The 21,549-nt window shown below is 41.6% G+C and overlaps 1 protein-coding gene across 1 annotated transcript in view; it reads right to left on the reverse strand.

Annotated features, from left to right (window-relative positions):
• Nucleotides 1-15,528, reverse strand: part of cntn3b (contactin 3b) — a 36,349-nt gene extending 20,821 nt beyond the window's left edge. Inside the window, exons 1-8 of the mRNA XM_030776579.1 lie at nt 15,474-15,528; nt 13,990-13,998; nt 13,503-13,638; nt 8,103-8,278; nt 5,369-5,464; nt 1,924-2,127; nt 1,171-1,273; nt 307-491 (exon numbers count right to left, since the gene is read on the reverse strand). Of these exons, the coding sequence (XP_030632439.1) occupies nt 307-491; nt 1,171-1,273; nt 1,924-2,127; nt 5,369-5,464; nt 8,103-8,278; nt 13,503-13,638; nt 13,990-13,998; nt 15,474-15,528 (964 nt within the window). The remainder of the gene's footprint in view (nt 1-306; nt 492-1,170; nt 1,274-1,923; nt 2,128-5,368; nt 5,465-8,102; nt 8,279-13,502; nt 13,639-13,989; nt 13,999-15,473) is intronic.
• Nucleotides 15,529-21,549: the final 6,021 nt, after the last annotated feature.

Below are 21,549 nucleotides of genomic sequence, written 5' to 3' on the forward strand. Positions count from 1 at the left end.
GTCTGATGGTATTGTCATAGCAACTGATAGCCTATCCTTTACTTAATATACCTGACAGGCTGTGAGAATAAATAAATAAACATAATATACACACACACACAAAAAAAACGCAAAATAAATAAAAGAAACTCTTCGCAAATTAATCAAAATCTAAAACTATTACAGTTGACAGCTGAATACAGAAGAGTCACATTTAAGTAAACATTTATTTCTCTTTAAATATAAGACTAAATACACGAGAGAGAAATAACTGACTATCCGTCATGACTCAGATGGAATTATGGGAGAGAAAAATGGATGGGGTACCGTGGAAAGAGAGGCGTCCGCGGGCCGCATTCTTTCCGCGGCTGTTTTCCGCCATGCACTCGTACGTTCCCGTGTCTTCCTGCTGGAAATTAGGGATTTCCAGGATGGCGTTGGAATTCCTCAGTGTGACCTTGCTGGGAAAAGGCACTCCGCTTGTCCTTCTCCAGGTAATCTGAGGCACCGGACTGCAGAAGACGAACAGAGTCCATCAGCAGCATGTCCGTCATTCAGCTAAATCTGCTTCTCTTTCCTCAGCCTTATACACACACACAAAAAAAAGTCTCCTCCTCCTACTCGCTCTCTTTCTCAGAGTGTCTGAGCGAAATTCGAGAATTATAGTATAGTGAAATCTGTCTAAAGCCAGCGAGTAAGCACTTTCCAGGCCACTTTGGATGGCTTTGCCCTCTTAAGGAGATTGGAGAGGGAACGAATTTGATTTTTTACATCCATCTGGTGTGATACTGCTCCCTGGCCCTCGCTGTCTTTCTCTCGCACACAGACTTCACATCTTGAGCGGTAAATGACACCTCTTTTGTTCCAGCGCTCATATGGCAAAGATACAGCCTGTATTTCACACCAATTAGAGAGTATGGAGTAAACCATCAGGGCCGTTGCGAGCAGAGAAGCAGATCATTAAAAAAAAAACAGAGAAAACCAAATCTTGTACAATTCCCTAGTAAAGACAGTAAATCGTGTAATGAACAGACATAGAGCTATGGCTTTGTGTATCTTACATATGCAAATAATTATGACAAACTACTTATGACGAACACTCTCTGTCTCTGTCTCTCTGTCTCTCTCTCTCGCGCACACACACACACACACACACACACACACACACACACACACACACAGAGGACATACTTTCCTAGAGCGAAGCATTCCAGTTTCACTGACGATCCTTTAGCAGCTGGAACAGCATCTGGGAAATGAAGTTCTATTTTTGGCTCATATTCACCCATGGCTCCTGTGATGGACAGATAAAGCTCATCACATGCAAAGCACTCTTGTTTTGTAATAATTGATTCATGACATACATGCTTCACACAGTGAAGGACAGGCATACAACAACGGCAGAGAATATTTATTTAGTAAAAGAAAGAAAAAATGTATCCGAGCACAAAAGCAGAAAAATAGGATTTTAAAAGGGATCAAAAGCACCATAAATGATTTATGAAAAACATTCTCAATAGCATGAGGACACGAGTAATGAGACGTTGTCTCCGGGTAGCCAATTTATACCTATGGGAAAACCCCATCACAACAGAAAATACTGCGTCTTCACCATTTTACAAAACAGATCTCGAAAGAAGAAAATCTTTGGCCATATTTCTCTTATTATGTATTCTGAAATAACCGTACGGGAAAGAAAACACGGCGCAAGGGCACGGACTCTTTAAAGTCGTGTCTATTTGGAACTCGCTCACAGTTGCCTGGGAGTCATTACCGACTTCCGTGGGAGTAAAAAGGTTGTACCGCACTTACTTCAGCTGTTATGCAAATACACAGGTGTCAGAGACACTTGACAAGGTGGGAGTGCATATTTTGGCGCGTTAGAGAGGGACGGCACGCGGAAGTTTACGTATGGGAGGAGAACCCGTGGGCACAGGCTCTCACCGTCGCTCCGCAGCACTAGAGGGGTGGGAGAGCTCAGCACTTTGCCTTTGGTAATAGTGTTGTTCACCACACAAGTGTAGTTGCCCACGTCTGATGGTTCCACTTTGGCGATGTACAGGTTCCCCGTCTCCTGGGATACAAACCGCCGACTGTCTTGCTGAACAAAGTAAGGGTATTCGTTGAACACCCAAGCAAAAGTAAGCTCTAGAAAAAGAGAAGAGAGATCAAATTTTACATACAGAAATAACAATCTGATAAATTTGCTCATGGCAAGTCCATCGGTTGCACCGCGGTCTTGGGTCTTTGAGCGACAGCGCGACATACTACTGTAATCAGAGCTGATGAAATCCACACACTGTGTGTTTGTATCTTTTCTTCGCCTTTGGCGCTCTCGTTGAGTAAAGTTGAGACTCGGTAAACAGCATCACACTTGTTTTGCGAGAACAAAGGAAAGAGAGCGAAACAAAATGGATTACGGCGCCTCAGTGGCCCTCTTATGACACATGCCCTGTTTGGCCACACAGCGGCTGTGGGAGGTGGGGGGGGGGGGGGGGGGGTTGGGTGATGGGTGGTGTGTAGGGGGGGGGGGGCTTCTCCTCTGAGTCTGATTCACGCATCACTTCCTCGAGCTTGCAGAAAGTCTGAGGCGGAAAGGAGAGCGAGAGCATCCTGCCACGCCGAGTTAGAGACCAGGGTAAAGAGTGGGAAAGAAAAGCAAGAGAGTCGACGAGCGAGAGAGTTTCAGGCTCACCCTGAGGTTCAAGGTGTGTGTGTGTGTGTGTGTGTGTGTGTGTGTGTAGCGATTGCCAGTCATCTCCCGTCCTGAGGGAAAAAAAAAATGCACTTCCTAACCTGGACGGGGATTACATCTCAGGAGCCAACTCAACGATGTCCAAACCAATTTACCCCCGATTACGCATGCAAAGCCAGGAGGGCCCGGCTCTGAAACGCTAGCGTAATGAGGAACGATGGATTTTCAACAAACTTAAGAGAGAGAGAGAGAGAAGTGAAACTAGCATTCCATAACCCCTTTCAAAGGAGCAACTCATCTTATGTAATGGAGAACATTATGAAGATTCCACTGACACTCGTACAAACACCTTCCGATAAATAATTTAGCTCTGAGGAGAAAACAGATATTGAAAACAGAACAGTATGGCAACATCATTACGTGACCAAGACCATGTCTATGTTTACTGAGTTTCCTCAGCATTGTGACAGAGACAGTATGGCCCTTGTACGCCGAGTTTACCACTCATTCCAACGATTCAGGCAAGTGGAGCGGAATCAGATTGCTAAAGGGATGTCCTATAGTCCACAGATAACAATGGATGCTTCACAAGGTTAAGGTCACGTATGACTTCCACGGCCGTGAACGCGCAGAACGTGACGCTTGGGCTCTTGTTTGCTCACTTCAAAAGCACCCCCCCCCCCTCAAAAAAAAAAAACGACAAGAAAATTAAAAAGAAAAAAACGAAGAAAGAAAAAAAAAAAGGGGGGGGGGGGCAGGGACGGTGGACGGTGACAACAAAAAGAGTCATATAATTTGCTCACAGAAAGAGTGGCTGTCACATTATGTTTATCACTAGGCATTCTGGAACATTCTATTATTCTCTGTCTGTGCTATCCCGGCCTCTTTTCACGCTGCAATCCAAAATCAGATGGGGCAGAATAGGAGCGACGCATGGGAGAAATGGGGGGGAAATATTAAATATTTTCTTTTCTTTTCCAACAGGTTTTTTTTTCCAACAGTGTACGTGTGTAGAAGGGTATGCATTCAGCACAGGATGGAGTGCTGGCAACTTCAAAAAGAAAAAAAAAAAAAATGTTTTCTGAATTTTGTAGTTCAGTGGGGGATTGGCTTTATTGTCTCTGAAAACCTTTTTTTTTTTTTTTTGGTGGTGCAGATTTCAGCTTATTTCAAATGGCAAACTACGACAGCTTCTTGTTACGTGCTAAGGTTTTCCTTTCTTTTACAAACTCTTTAATGAGAAAGAAAAAAAGCCTTTTTTGTAAGTAATTAGCAAGGGGAGGGTTATTGCATTTTGGGCAACTTAAAATTGATTAACTAATATGTGTCGAGAATGCATTTCGCTGAAAGCGTATTGCCTGTCGCTTGGGTTAAGACTCCAATTTGGATAGCATATTTTCATTTGCCTGCAAATTGTGCTGTAATTGAAGAAAAGTGATCCAAATGAAAAAGTAAATGGGGGCCAAATAGGTGAATACTTATTTTTACCAAATAGGTCTTACCAGCAAGCCTATTTTGGAGAAGAAAAAAAAAGGCTTGAGTTCAAAAATGTCATTAAAATGAAGCAAATTCATTAAATTTCATTCATTGGGTCATACAATCTTTAAATAGCAATTCATTAATATGATGATGTATTAACAACTCTCAAATCCCTGTTCAGTTAAACTTCCATAAAACAATTTCAACAATAAAAAGACATTTAGCATTTTCTAACTACATAAACAGTGGTGTCTCACAGACAAAAAAGGTTTTTTGAGACATTTATACTTCTTTGTTTTTTCAGTAGCCTTTTTCTTGGGTTATGGCGGTTTCAGATACTGGTATTGATTGAAATGAAAAACCCCACGTGTAAAAAAAAAAAAAAAAATCTATTTCCAGAGCACTACATGCTGTACATGCTATGCTCTTCATGAAGTCTAAGCCTTTACTATCTCCACACAGTGGAACTGCTGGCCCGTGAAACAAATTCAACGTCTTTTCATATCCAAAGTCTCTTCCCCCGATAGTAATTGCTACAAGCCTTAATTGATATTAATGTTTCACACTGTTGGTCTTTATTTCCATTTGATATCTAATGGCTTGCGGTAATTGCTGATGTATGAATTAGACTTCTAGACATGAATTTGATAAGTCGACAGCAGCTACGCTACTTGGCTATACGTTGAAACAGTGCAGCCAAGGCTCTGAAGTAGAGTACGCCTCAAATGCCAAGTCTGATAACTACTCTCTATTTTTTCATACCTGTGTAATAATATTAGCATTTCAATTACAAAAACGAGGATTTTATTAGGGTAATCTATCCACACACATAAAATCGAATCAAAAAGGGTAACGTCACTCCAAAACACTCTCACACGCTGCTTCTACACCAGAGGATCATTTTACAGTTACAAATTTTTTTTATCATTTCCTTGTAATTATGAAATCAACCATAATTAAAACGCAACTAATTGCACTTGGTGGGAAGTATGAAATGATTAAAAACGTGTTTCATTACAGCTCCTTCACGTGAATAATAGAGCAATAATAAACGGATGATGACTGGGTTAAAGCTGTACCCTCCAAACTACCTGATATTTCAACACCGCTTCAATTGTGCCCAAAGTCGAAAATGAGCTGTGGATAAAAAAAAAAGCTATTGTGCTAGTATATGGTTTGGACAAAAAGCTGTATACGTGACGTAAAAAGACTTACCTCCAGAGTGCAGAGGTGGACCGCATAATAAAACGACTCCTTGGCCTTCTCTTACGTTTACAGAGTTTCTTGTCTGAGTTTTGAAGTTTTCAAGGTCTACACACACAGCCACACACACCCACACACATGAAAGAAAGAAAGAAAGAAAGAAAGACAGAAAGAATCATGTTAATTCTTGTCAGACCTGGTCAAGGATTCAATCCTAGTCTGAGATTAACAGCACTGTAATCTGAATAGCACTTCTCGTATGTGAAAGGATTTAAAAAAACAAAAAAAACAAAAAACGTGATTTGTAGCTATATAGGTGAGACATTTGATAGTTATTTAACACTGGAGTTGAATGTGAGTGAGGTATTGAGGAACGGATTAGAAAGTAATTTACCGTGGAGAGCAGAGGAATAGTTCTCTGTGGGGGATGTGTGAAGGATGAGCTTAAACCGAAGGGAAGAGGCAAACATAAAGAGCACAAAGATCAACAGCTTCTGCTGCCAGCAGCAATAACCCATCACCATTATCAAACACCGCCCGAACTCACACTTAAAAAGCATCTGTTTTCCCGTCGATGCACTCGGTACAATTCATTACTACGCATTAACAGGGATGAAAGAGCCAGACGCAGCCTGTACCTGATGCCATAAACTGGCCCCTTGGTTTCCTAATGGAAGAATTAGCTGTCTGTAGCCAGCCTTCCACACAGCTCCACACCCTCAAGCAAACAGCCCACAGACAGCCGTGGAGCAAACACAAACAAAAGACAGCCAATGTGACCGCTAAGACAAATTAGGGTGTTACAAAAAAAAAAAAAAAAAAAAAAAAAAGGGGGGGGGGGGGGCGCTTGAATTTCTGAGGGTAGTGGGTCACTGTAGAGAAGATTAATGATGATCCCTGGAGACCAAACTGAAGTCCCATTCAGCACAGTCATGGCGGGAGGAGGAGAGGAAGTGGAGGAGGAGGAGCCACAGAGGAGAAGAAGAGGATGAAACGTCGACTTGCAATAAAAAGATGAAGAGCTTAACTCAAAGAAGCTGAGTCTCTCCCGGTGATTAATGGGGGTTTTTTTCGCGTTTGAAATCTATGCGGATCGGTCAACGTTATCAAGCTCAAACACTGGCCAGTGCCGAAAACACCTCTACGGAGGAGGTAACGGAACAGACAGGTCAGACAGTGTGGTCAGACAGGTGAATTAAGAACACTACAGTTCGCACATTCTTTTTCTCCTCTCTCTAACAAAATGAGAAAAAAAAAAAAAGAATAGAAAAACATTTTACTGTTTGCTGTTGCTTCTATGGCATTTTTTTCCCCCTCAAAAAAGTTCTGGGGCAAATTTAAGTGTTCCAGAAAGTTTAAATCTTTTCCATAACTTCAAGGGAGTCTGGCCAGAACAGAATTTAATTTACTGTCTGTTTGTAACTTCTGAGGCAAATTTAGAGCTTCTGCAACACTTGGAAATCCCATGGATACGTTTTATTTTATTTTATTTTATTTTTTTAAGAATGACACAAAAGTAACTGGGGAGCAAGTATGATTTTTTTCTGCTGTTTAAAGGAAAAAATTTGTTTGTTCTCCTCATTGCAGAAATGCTCTATGGATGATTTTTTCCCTTTAATTTGATGTAAAATGAATCAAAACAAAAAAACACAACAAAAACCCACACAGAGATTGTATGGGCTTGCACTGAAGAATATCACCTACAAAGAAAGGAAAAGAAAAGAAAAAGAAGAGAAGAGAAGAGAAGAGAAGAGAGGAGAAGAGGAAAGAGGCAGCTGAGAAGGAGGCTCTCCTCCTCACTGACAGACAGATAAAACACCAAGCTTTCTCTCCACTGACAAGTAATCAAACTTGGCAAGTATCCCTATATTAAAACCATCCTTCCCCATTCAACCACCCAGTGATCAATGAGGAAAATAAATGTCAAGCCGGTCCTCCTTTTAACCAGTCCCCTGCAGTGAGATTCATTATCCAGCCCATGAGAGCAGAGCTAGCCCATCTCCTAAGGGAGAGTGAGATGGTCTGTCTAACTCAGAGAGACAATCAATAGGGGAGGAAACGAGATGAGAACAGCTGGGCATAGGAGGCAGCACTGTCGTTATTGTCAGGTACGAGAAAGCCCTTAGCCGAGCTCTTACCTCGTCGAAAGCCTATCGCGAGTCCTCACAAAAGTAAAGAAGAAATGAAAAAATCGAAAAGAAAAGAAAAAGAAAAAGCCCTGCATTAGTAACCCCGCACCGTTTTATATTTTAGTAAGGGAGTCCTTGGGGTTTCAAAAAATGTAATTGCTGGGGAAAAATGCGACTTTGTCAACTAATCTCTGTGCTCTTGTTTGCATTGTTATATACCATGGTTTTCCACTGTTTTCTTTACCTAAAGTGCAAGACTGCATTGATAAAAAGAAGGCTATTGTTTGTGAAAGTCAATATACAGTGCACAGATGCCGTTGAAGCAGGCAACACAGCGACTAATGAGAATCAATGATAGGCTCCGAAGCCAATGAAACGCTGCTCCAATCCCTTTCCCTGTTGTGTCTGACACTTCATTCGATTACCATTTCTTTTCCCTCTAAATAACGTATTTTTGCTGTCGTCGAAATAAAACGCCATAACCTTCCCGAGGCTCAACCTACACGCTTACACTCAAATACACACACGCGCGCACACACACACACACACACACACACACACACCAAAACCCCATCACACATCGATCACGTGCGTGTGTGCATTAATCGGGGACTTACATGCGAATTGCAGACTTGCGCGGCGACTCAGGATGGTTCCCACCGTGTTGAAGGCAGTGCATTGGTAAATTCCTGTGTCTTGGTCCCTGTCCAGACCTTTAATGATGAGATTGCCCCCAGACATGCGACGCCGGTAGTCGCTCCCGAGATCAATGAGTGTTCCGTTTAGAGTCCATCTGGAAAGACACAAACACAATCAGCAGCTGGGGCCTCTGGAGATGCCAACTCAAAAACATTCATCAAGTCGATCGATTTGATGAGTCCAGCTTCATTACAGGCCAAGAACAGAGAGACTGAAAGAAATGCCTCCTCTTTAAACATTTGGTTTCATTTCAAGGCACACTTTTAAATAAGTCTACGTTTTGGTTTTTTTTTTTTTTTTTAGACCATGAAACATAATTGAGAAATAATTACTTTTAATGACCTTCAATGATCTTTATGTTTGAATTAAAAAAAAAAAAAAGAGGTCGAATTCATGATCAGGAAAAGAACAGAGCATTACCCCCTTTTACTCAAAGAGTTTATTTGGTGCAATCCATCAAGGACAGACTGCCTAGGACAGAACATTGATAGATCATTTCTAACTTAGCACGTTTATTGAAATTCTATAAAAAAAAAAAAAACTGAGCCATTATTGAACATTTAGGAAACGCAAATGATTAAAAGAGCACCAGTCAAGCCATATAACTACCAGAAAAGGCAAAATGTGTCATCTGTCAAAACCCAAAATATAGCAAAACGACAGAAAACTCGACAGAAAAATGGACACTTACATACCCCTGCCCCCCCCCAACCCCCCCCAAAAAATCAACACATTACATCACTTTGCATGAGTCGCTGGTATGAGTGTATAGGCACTAGCCTCAGGGAGAATTTCAGGGATAAGGGGAAAAAAAAAAACAGACAGTGTTTGGACAGACCTCAGGATATCACAACTCAGAAAGGAGTTTGCAACTATTAGTACTTCAAAGAGGATGTTGAATAGCGTTGGTTTTGACTGAATACAGAATCACAATGTGCTGTGGGAATAGAACATTCTTCAAGAAACAAATGAATTGGTCTGAAATTCAAGTCCGTCTGAGCTGTAAGACACAGTAAAATGACAATTTCAATGAAAGTGAAATCAATATTACCCTTCCAAGTCTCCACAAACTAACAAGCAAAGCAGAGCTTCTAAATAAGTAAATAAATAAATAAACAAACAAACAAATAAAAAAAATCTCTCATGGACTCTCTCATCTGACAGACAACAAAAGCTATACAGTTGCTGCCTTTTATTTGGTTTCTTGCATTATTCATCGGTGGCAGTGTGTGTTTAAGTTAATCTAGTCCCTTTTGTCGCTGTTCCAGAAGCAGAAATTACTCTTAATATTTTTGATGCGTCGCAGTCAGAGTGCTGTTCAGAACATAGAAACTCTGACAAAATAACCGACATGCTCAAATTTTCCTAGATAACGCAAACAGCATCCACTCATAACTATAGAACGCAGATACACTCTCCCCACTGAATACTGAACTACTGAATATAACCACACATATGTGCTTACTCCTCATGAGCTGAGCTCGTACAAACATAAAGAGACTGGTGTTTTCTTTTTTACGGTTATGGAGTTTTCTGTTTTATATCATAACATCTGGTAGCACTTTGTCTGACGTGGTGGTTGAGAAGTGCTTGAAAGTTCTTCTGGATGTGAGCACAGAGACAGCTGGCCTCTGGACCTTTACAGAAAGTAATTGAAGAGGACAGTTAGCAGTCTGAGCAGACAGGGTGCCTGTCTTTTCCTCTGCAGGACATGTTAGAATTCTCGCCCCAACCTGCAGGAAATGTGCGCACACGAACACACACACAGACCCACACACACACACACACACACACACACACACACACACAGACCCACACACACACACACACACACACACACACACACACACACACACACACACTGTGTTACAGCATGACTAAATCACTGGATAACGTGTCAGCTGGACCTCATGGTACAAAAGCCAGCACACCCACCAGCGCAGCTTCACAGAGACCTGAACACGAGGGCCTTCTGACAAAGCGCCGAGCTACCTCATCATATGCCCTTCAATGGATTATTCATAATTAGCACACATGTATCTGGCCACAAAGAGCCCGGGCCTCAAAGAGCGTCCAGCGTAAGCTTAGTGAAGCCCGTTTTCAGGCTATGAAAGGGCGTGCAGGGATTTGAGAGGACAACACGGTGCTGTTTTCAGATAATGACTATAACGCCTGTAGCCTTCTTTTTTTCAGCTATTCTGTACTACACCGTAGCTAGGACACACACACACACACACACTCTCCAGTTATCTATCTCGCACTTCTCTCTCTCTCTCTCTCTCTCTCTCTCTCCTGTAGGTACTGTATAATTATGGGATGGATCACATTTGAGTGCTGCAATCTACCTCAAGAGACATCCCCCTCATCATCCCCCTCATCATCACCATCATCACCATCATCATCATCAACATCCTCACCTTGTTATAATGACAGATTTACTCTATACATAGAAATCAAAACTAAAAACCCACTTCACAATAAACACTAAATTCAAACAGTTGCCTTCTCTGGTACATGTTGTGGCATTTGAATCATAAAACTCCAGTTATTTTCTCTGTATAACGTACAGCTCTAATCCATCGAGCATATTCCAAAAAAGAGCAACTCTTGCACTCCAGGACTAAAGCAGTCTTCAGCCAACAAGGATGTAAACAAACATATTTCTCTCACGCACTCCCTGTGTTCCTCTGCATCTTAAACAGCTCGTCTCTGATAGGTTGCCACCGATCAACTGATAAAGGTTTGACTTTAACGTCCTCCAATACACATGAGACCTTGTTTCCTCCAGCTCTTTGTAGACATGAGGGAAGACATCTTCCTGGTTAGCGCTGATGACCCTGCACACAGAAGTACTACACTGCAAATGCATGAACACACACACACACACACACACACACACACACACACAGAATCTCTAGTTGTAACTGTTGTGCCCCAGGGGCGGCTGGGAATGCAGTATGTTTGGCATGGTTTGAATGAACTCTGGCCGACCTTGGAGTGTGCATTAATGTTGTATGAGTGTCCCCCCCGCCTCACCCCCCGCCCTCCCCAAAAAGAGAGACGAAGCAGCACTGTAGTGACTTTAGACAGTCACCTCCCCTGTCTCCCCTCTGGAGACTGCACACAAACCACCTCTCTTCCAAGCAGTGCATCACACCTTCATATAACCCTTTCACTGCCCTGAGAGTCTCCAATACAATACAACACAAACTGATGAATGCCATTAAACCTACATTATGTACATTATGTATATATATGTGTGTGTGTGTGTGTGTGTGTGTGTGTGTGTGTGTGTGTGTGCGTGTGTGTGTGTGTGTGTGTGTGTGTGTGTGTGTGTGTGCTGATTAGGCCTGAATTCTATGTGCATGAAGATTGGTTTGTGGTGTGACTTAATGCCGTAATTATTGCTGCAAAAACATGGTCAAGTGAGTGACACGGCCACATGTGTCCTCTCTCTCTGGAGTTCACACTGCATTCCTCCATGGAACACCGGAACATCTAAACACAGCGACAAAAGGCTCGGAATGTTCTATTTTGTTTCTGTAAGACAAAGTGGCCTTGAATCTGTACAAAGTACCTGAGTCAAGTGGGAAGACCTGCACGTTTAAAGAGCTCTTTTGACCGTCTTATGAAATCTCAAGATGTTCATTTCTGCAGCCAAATGAATGAGACATTATAGAAGTTAATGTCATGAAAGAAATGATCTGGGACTAACCTCCTCCAAACTAATACCAATAATAAAGATCATTTTCTCTAAAATAATTAGCCGTAGCCTCCAGAAATAATATCTGGGTTTCTAACTAAGCTGCATCCAATGAGCACACTTGGTTCATGTTTGTCTTGTCAAAAAAGAAAAAAAAAGTTAACTTCACTGTACATGCCTTCTTCAACAACAAAGCATGACTGACCTCAAAACAACAACTGATGCAGAATTCATCATCATTACCTCCTTTTATGGAGGTAAAAATAGCATTGATTTTAATTTTATTTATGGATGACTTTAACAAAATAATGTTTGATCTGTTAAACTCACAGCATATAATGTTATTACATAACAGCCCCTTGTTCAGATAAATGTTTGATGTGAACTATCGTTTGTGGTAAAAAAAATGTTGCATTCTGTGTGATACATGATAGATACGTGTATTCTGATATGGCTCTAGGTCAGACCGGCAGTTCCACATGAGTTGAAACGTGCATTACCGCCTGAGCACCCCTCTATGAGCAGATTTCCCGAACTGCATATGTCTTCACAAATGAACCAGAGGCAGAGTAATTTATTTCAACTATAAAGACAAATATTGTATCTTTTTTTTTTTTTTTTTTTGCAGAATGCAGAATGCCTTCCAAATGCCTTCTGTTCTTTTCTTCAGTGGGGAGTCAGGCTACCGGTCTTGCTCTTCCTAGGAATTCTCCACCCAGAACAGAGTATCATGTGATAGCACCCTGCTTCCATTGGAAGCCTGGGGTTTTCAGGCTAAAGCACGTTAGAGGAAATGTAAGCGTTTAACAGAATGACAGTCACAAGGTTATTGCCTCTCTCTCTCTCTCTCTCTCTCTCTCTCTGCTGCTTGCAGTGCATCTGCATGATGCTGACCCAAGCTCAGAAACACAATCTACCACAAAAACAGCACCGAATGCTATTTTCAGCAGTGCTCCCCCACCAAGAGAACAACCAGGGGGGATGTCTGGGTATCTTGAGTACAAATTAGTCATTTAGATTCAACTATATTTCTAAACCATTTTCCCTGCCTCTACTCACCAACATGATACATGACTCTACATACAACCTAATAAATTGGATCTCAATAATACCTGCAGCCTTTTTTTTTTTTTTTCTTTCCTGTGGTCTGTATCCACGAGGAGGAGGAGAAAAAAAAAAAAAACAAGGCCTGGTACAACCATTTCACAGTATGCAAATTACAGCTTTGTCGTTTCTGGATTAACGCCTTTAATGCAGCAATTCGTGTGCTCCATAAAAAAAACAACGTGTCGGCCTTGACACTGGCACAGGCGACGGAGAACACTTAGAGGAGAAGAAGAAGAAGAAAAAAAAAAAAATAGGTCATTGTAAAATGCAGCATACAGTAGGTTTCCCTTTCACACGTCTGCCGCAGTAAGACTGTAAAAGGGGGCAAACAAACTGCCTCTCTCTTTAAAAATCAATAGCAATCGGTGCTATTAGTCTCCAATTTGATTCCCACGAGAAGAGACAAAACACTCGAGATTTGCTAAAAAACCTAAGTGGTTAAATGGAACGGAGCAGCGGAGAATGGTTACAGATGGCTGAGATAGGACACTGAGAAAGGACCCTTTACCTGTACTGCGGTGATGGGATTCCATCTGCTTCACAGGTTAGAATTGCCTCCTGTTCTGGCGAACTGATGGGCAGTGTTTGATCGCTGGGCTCCACTCTCCAGCTTGGGCCATGAAACATTCCATCTTCTGCACCGGCTGGATGACAAGAAGAGAATTACATGGGTTACTCTTTCTATGTGACTGAGTAAACAATTCTAGCACAAAACTTAACAGTCCTCCAGAGAGGACACTCTGTTCAAACCGTGAGAGAAGGATGGGGGGGGGGGGGGGGGGGAATTGTAAACAAAGAGACATTGAAATAACTCTGTGTCTTTATATATAATAAATAGCATATGTCTCTGTGAAACTCAAAAGCTGAAGTGCGAATGTAATACCCGTACACCGTAATGTCTAGACAAAAAAAAGGGGGGGGGGGGGGGGCACGCTCTAGTGGAGCTTTCTGAAAATGGTAAACATTTTACATTTTTCGCTATGTAAAATCTACACATAAAGCAACTGTCGTGCAAAAATGATGAGAAATAAGAAAGAAGGAGAAGGAGAGGAAGATGACAGCATACGCCCACTCTTCTTTTCGCCAATGATTTATCATGCATATTATATAAAGCACATTTTCTAACGTCAGTCTCTGAGAGAGATGTCAGCACGCTCTGATCTCTGAAATGTCAATTCATCAATCAGTTATCCCGGGTTTTGGCTTTTGATTGTTCAGTATGCGTGAGAAATAGCTAGTGCGATGCCAATGAATGCATAGATTAACCTAGGTGGGGTGATGTATAATGGCACAGATAATCAAGTCAGTAGCAAGGGTTAGTTTCAAAAAGGACCACCTTGCAAAACAGATTTTGGTGTTAAGAGATCCTGAGCAATCCATACTCAATCCATAACTTAAATCGTTGAGCTGACAATGTAGTTCCTTTTTTTTTTTTTTTTTCCTTATTTTGCATCCGATTTCATTTGAAAGAATAGTTGGAGGCAATGTGTGAGTACATTTAACTACAGTTTATCAAAATTCCCATTAGCTGCTAGCCAATTCCCTCAAAAGATGTAGTGAATTATCCAGAATCTTCTTTGATGGCCTCCAAGCAGCATTCATGCCAATTTAATTCAACCAATTGTATCCGGTGCTGGTCTCAGCTGGTGGAAAAATGCGGCCAAAGAAAAAGACAAAGATAAAAGAAAAAAAAAAACCCTGGAGATGGAAAATAATGCCTGGATTGTCTCCCCATCGCATGTGTCCATGGGAGCCTAAAGAAGAGGTGCCGTTTCCAGGGAGATCCACACGTTCTCAACCCAAGGTTCTTGATAATCATCTCTGACATGTTACACATGTGAATGGGACTCAAATCCCAGGGGATCATTGAAGCGCATACGCCAAAAAAAAAAATGGATAGAAGCAGGAGTGGATGAAGGACAGAAGGAAAGCTACTAGACCAATCAGTTTAGCCTTGCTACAGTGACAAGTAATCAGAGAATGAGGACCATAGAGGCATCCAATTTGAATGGAGCGCAGAAAGCACAGAAAGCTCTATAATTTAAGAACAGACGGTTAATACTTTTATCTTCCAGAGAGGTGTACTGCATATGGGTTAAACTATGATTAAAGGTCGACATTTTATGGCATATTGGCCTAAAACCGTAAAGTTTTACTGTCTCCAAATGAAGACAAAGACATTGTTAGCATCCCTGCCAACTAAAAGAAAATACATTCTCCTACCCAGGAGGAAATTTTTACACTGAGTGAAGCATATGCATTGACGTTAATAAGGTACTGGTTTGACTCAAAGGAATTTTAACATGTCCCACAAGAAGGCCCAGCAAAAGTTACACATGCTGCTATAGGTCCACATAATCATTCAATTCCTCTGTCTTGATTATAGTAAACATGGCATTGTGTAACTGTGGATATTAATTTAGTGGTGGGGAACAAAATCGAAATACTTTGGTCGGGGGGGCAGTTGTAAGACATTTACCTGCAAGGCAGCCAATGATTGATAGCAGCACAAGTCGTTTCCATAGTAACATCATCTTCAGTTGCCGAGGGCAAATATGACACTCATCCAATTGCTTGTGAATGCTTTTCCCTTGAATACAAGACGTTTAATCTGCAGAAGAAGTAATTATAGAAATAATTAAAATGAGACATTTTATACAACATATGACAGGCATTTACTTGTGAGACAAATCACAATGGTTACACTTTTCTGAAGTAAGCACCTTCACTCAAAAGACAAAGGCAGCCAGAGAAGGCGACATCAAAAGAGAAGGTAAATGCCTTTAGGATCTTAGATCAGTCCATTAGCTGAGTAGATATCTCCCACTGCAGTCGGATTCTCCTGAATCTGTTTGAAACAGACTGGGTGCATGCAGAGGACAAATATACAGAAAGATGAACACTACGCAAGAGTATGGCGGTCATAAAACAATTTTTTTTTTTTTTTTTTTTGCTCATACGCAAATGTTCACAGCATTTTCGCCAATCTCTAAACCAGGGAGATATCTGCGCACGAAAAAAAAAAAAAAAAAGGCATAAATGTGCTCCCGAGACATCCACTCCAGAAATGTATTCCCTGCCAGTCTAAAGACCTGCATTGTAGTGTAAATTATGCACTACTTGTCAAGCTCCAAGAAATAAACAGAAACCTGCTACATAAGAGGAATCAGGGGGCTGGAATTTATTGACCTCAAAAGCTCCTTTCCTCCTCCTATTAATAGGAGCTGGCAGCCAACCTAAATAGAGTTAGCTAGCAGTATACTCATTTTGTATGCTGGAGCACAATGGAGTTCTTTCTATCTTATAAATGATTGTCTTTGTCAGCGTAACTCTGTACAAATTTCAGAGACAAAAAAAAAAGGGATTTCAGGGGTTTTAAAAAAATAAAGCCTACATCTTTCAGATATATCTGAAACAGAAAACAGAAAATGACTGAATATGAAGGCTTTGCTGTACAAATGTGTGAGTGAATTTATTATTTGGCAAAAGATGCACCGAACACGTTCAAAGTCAGTGAGATGCTCTCCGTGACTGTGTTTGAGCCAAATCTCAGGAAAAGTAAATATACACACTTATTTATTATTCCATTTCATTTTTAATATTGCCTTCAGGGAATTCATAATCGTCATAGGGTCCAGCTCCATTGCCCGGAGCAATTGCATCTTCATGCGAAGTGTTAGCTTCGCAATTCTCCTACAAACGTAATATGAACAGTGCCAGACTGTTTAAAACGCCATTACAAGGCTAAAACCCCAGTTGTATTCAGAGTCAATGTGTTTTAATTGAAACACAGTTCAACTCTTGTGTTCATTTGGTGTGTGGGCCTCCAAGAGTCCCCAGACCCATAATGTGCACTAACTGAAACAAAAAGACCATCTTTTATCATTTGATTATGAGTGGCATAATTTTCAGGCAAGCTCTGGTTAAGCACTTCAGACTCGGTGTGGATAATTGTTCATTGCGGGTAGTGATCTCCAAGACGGAGGGACACTTTGTGGATTTCGTGATGTCTTTTAAGTTTTGGGGAGGCATTCTATTACTCGAAATCATGTCGCATTGGATTACATGGTTCTGCTCTTCCCTAAGAACCACACAAAAGAAAGAAAGAAAGAAAGAAAGACAGAAAGAAACTCCAGTCCACTGTCTACACACACTACAGTGCTGCAATTTACAGACATGTCACTGTTATGTCTAAAACTAAAATTATTTCTCTTTTTTAGTTAAATGGGCATTTCATTGAACTAAAAGGAAAAAAAAAAACTTTACCTAATCAGCAATGGGAGAGAAGTGCCCACTGGAGGCTTCTCACAGTGCTTATTACATTTATAATACAGAATGGGGGGGGGGGGGGGGGGGGGATTGCCGAGTCTTGTAATTACAACCAATCTCTTGTGCGCCCCTATAAGAACAGAGGTGGAGTGTCATTATCCACAGAGTCTGTGAAATGGAATGATAGACTCACGATTGCCCTGCAAAATGCAATGAGGCAGCATATTTTTTACCTCCACCAAGACTGCAGCCTAATGAATGCCATTGGATGACCGTATTCTGAAGCAAATGAGATGACTTGGTTGGTACGGTCATTGTTTAGGCATATAATTGATAGCAGAGGTGGTTAAAGACATCCATTTCCCCCTGAGGGTCTGTGTAATTGCAAAGCATCTGATGTTGGGTGGTTGGTGGGGGGTGGGGGGGGGGGGGGGGGGGCAAGGAGATGTGAGCCAGTTTTAGATGCAACAGAAAACCCAGACAAGCAGAAATACATCTCCACCTATTCAATAATTAATGAGTAACACACAGAGACTTCAGAAAATCACACACATAGAACTGAGCTGATGAGCATGGTCACACTGATCTACCAGACGTTTAATGCTTGCCCAAATTAAGCATATAAATACACAACTAAGACTGCTGAAAATCTATGACTACTACTCACTATTAATGTAAAAGCTTTTAGCTGGGAAAGCTTTTCTGGAGGGTGTTATCTGTAATGTGTTAGGGATAGAGCTCTGTACTTCACCTGAAGGCAGAGACCAGGTCAAAACGATGAACACGGTCTTACCACCTATATGTACTCTGCTGACTGGATTCACGGTTTAGCCCAGGATTCTCTGTCAGTTTTCAGCTTGGCCACAGTGGTAGCCAGATTTAGCCCGACATTCAGATACTAGATATTAAGCTGGGAACTATGAGTTAAGTCCTTTGTAGACTAACCGCCAACGAATGGTACAAAGTGATTACAATGTTCAATCAAAGACTGGGCTGCTCCATTAGCAAACCAAGCACTAGATCCGAACATTAGCCAGAGAGCAGACCCATGCAAAATGATGTCTTCATTCTGAATGTTCAATGGTCTCATTCATATTTTACAGGCATCATATGGAAATGAAACTGTGGAATGAAATAGGCTCTAGAAAATGGTTTACTGAAAGTTCATTATGCAAATATTCACGTTTTGTGTACATGCAATAGCAGATAGTAGTTGCGCTGCTCTTTCTTATAAGGACACCGGGAATGATGTTCTCCATTCTGCCAATAATCATTTCCCCCTCGCCAGAAAACAGCACAGACAAGACAGACAGGCAGAAAGAAAGAAAGAAAGAAAGAAAGAAAGAAAGAAATGGCATTATGACAGCGTGGTGTGGCAAATACAACAAAGGATGTGTCAGATCTGTAACTTGCTACGGAGTATGAGTGACATGAAATCACAGTCTATTTCAGATTTCTCGCCAGCAATCAATCATGAATAATCACAGAGAAAGAGACAATGGTTTATGGTCCAAATCCATTGTAAACAGCAACAGCTCCCTATATTTGTGCCAAAAGTCTGCTCTGTTTTGGCTCTGTTTTTTTTTTTAATGCATTCTGAATGTACTCTACACATTATTTTTTCAGCGTCCTTTTTCACCGCTTCTCTATTGCTGCTGCTGCTGCTGCTGCTGCTGCTGCTGTTGTAGTGGTTGTTGTTGTTCAAAAAAATCCACCAAGAAAACTCAGAGCTGACTGAAGGTGAAAAGACGGCAAACACTGTGTTTACGGGTCTACAAAATGCCTGGGTGAATCCCTACAGATAACTGGGAGGCCGGGAGAATGTAAGTGCACTTAAGAGACAGAGCAAGACAGGAGCCAGTGATCCGCTCCCCATTCCCATTATCAGGGTGGTGTACCCCCTTGCTCCCAACAGCTACCCAACAGTTCCTAACTATCCATTCCCATCACCAACCAAAGACACATCACACAACAGAGAGGGAGGCACTGAGCTAGAGAGAGAGAGAGAGAGAGAGAGAGAGGAGAAGAAAGAATTGTTCTATCCTTCACTCACTCTCCAGGTTCTACAACAAAGAACCCATTGACCTTGTATTACAATATCTGATGTTCAGAGATATCTGTAGGCAAATTAAACTCCTTAAGAGTGGAAATAATGAAAGTCCCATTGAAAGAGAAGTGAGCCCTACACCGCTGTGTTTATATGAATATTATTCTGCGCACTACTGCCTACCATGTTTTTTTTTTTCAGTCCTAATTTAGCTATGCTTGTTAACTACAAAATGAGAAGAACCCAGCATCCCAGATGCATCTATAAATAAACATGAATACCAGGATCACTCCCCCCCCCCCCCACAACCCCCCATGAATAACTCAAAACAGGAGTAGTGTGTGAAGAGTGAACATGTGCATTCCGGTACTGGCTCGTTTTCACTCGTACTCTCTTTCCGACTGCCGAGCACACACGGTTCCTCTGAGACTTCAGGGGAATGACTGACAGCATATTGATTCACACTGAGGACTTGTATCAGATCAAACATGTTTAGGTCAGGACTATCATTAACTATTACCTCAGCAACATAGATTACAAATAGTCATTCAACATACTAGAACACCACGCAATGTGATACTGGACCAAGAATAAAGTCATCTCTTTTGACTAAAAGGTTCTCTCTCTCTCTCTCTCTCTCTCTCTCTCTCTCTCTCTCTCTCTCTCTCTCTCTCTCTCTCTCCCACGTACGGTAAAAGAGGCACTAATGTAATGGAATTACGTTCTGGATGACTAATCATAACTAATAGAGACGCTGAGAGACTAAAGAGCCACAGGCAGTACCTGCCCGCTTTTATATAGCCTATCTGAAAATGAGCAGTGAGCCGAAGTCTGAACTTCTCTGCAGTAAAAAGCGACGCTGTGCCCTCTCTGACCGCCACGCAGAACAGACACATATGGCTTCTTCGCCCTGGATGAGGAAAAGCAATCCGAGTAGGATAAATCTCCGTCGCCTCGGGCAGCAATCCACAGCTCCTAACGGAGCATTATACGAGCATTATGCATGAGACACGATAGCGCTTGCTGACTCTTCCCGAAGAATGTTAAAGAGCATTCACCTCCACACTAAACCCAGGAAGATTAAAAGTTTTCTAGGACGCAGTTTTCTAAATAGCTCTCTGCAGTCCTCTATAACTAGAGAATTAAACTGTGCGGAAAATGTGAATCAAGCATCTCCATTTTGTATTTTCGTACAACTATTAAACAACACGAGAGACACCTTTAATTGACAAACATCGTAGAACCTTATTTCCATAAACAAAATATATTTATTTGCCCTATTATAATCCCAATCCATAAAGTGTTTTTCAAAAAGACTGAAAACCAAACGGGTAAAATTTTCTTTGAGAACTATTACGTTCGATTCTAGTTATTACAGGGCATTTTGTGGTCTGATACTGCTTTACTGAGTCAAATTTGTATACATACCGTGTTGCAAAAAAGAACGATGTTTTTTCCTCTTCATTAATTTGGGTGAGGTGGTTCTTTCATTAATTCCACTGTCCTTGTTGGACAGAACCAGTTCATGAAACGCCTCTACCCTCTGACCGTCGTTTGTACCATTTTCTCAAGTACCGCCGTTTCACTTCCAAGGAATTGCTTGAAGAACACACACTGAACCGGGCGTAAAAAATGAGTTCAGGAGCTGACTGGGGAAAAAACACGTTTATTTCCTCTAGCTACTCGGTAAGGATGCTCTTTGTATTCCCAAAAGACTCCCCCGCAATTAGCCCACGAATCACAGAGCCCCCCAGATCAGACGTCTCAGCTCTCTCCGCGCTCCTTCACAGGTGTTCTCGTATCGTCTGGTAGCTGCTACGCAGCACTAGAAAGTGTGCCAGACGACGAAAAGAAGACGTGCACCACTGAGTTTAGATTTACATTATGCGCATCCCAGCCTGCTCCAGGACTATGGATCTGTTGTGCAGAGGCAGCAAGGCGCCAGTGGTCACGCGTTAAGACTTCCACCGATCAAATGCGCCACCGGTCGTGGGTTTGATAATGACGGAGCACGCCCTAATTCCAGAGCGCTCAAATCCAACGCCTGCGTTCAGTCGTTTTATCCAATTAAAGCTTTTTTATTATTATTTGCATCTGGCTGTTCCTTTAATGTCAGTATATAAGTCACTTAGTATCAGTAGCGAAACAAAATGGAAATATTGCATCAGTTTATCAAATCTCTTCAATTTTGGCTCACAGCGCTTGCACTTTTAGATGCTGAAAACCGAAGAGCGCCTTA

Source organism: Chanos chanos, chromosome 6 (assembly GCF_902362185.1).
Source record: "Chanos chanos chromosome 6, fChaCha1.1, whole genome shotgun sequence".
Taxonomy (NCBI): Eukaryota; Metazoa; Chordata; class Actinopteri; order Gonorynchiformes; family Chanidae; genus Chanos; species Chanos chanos.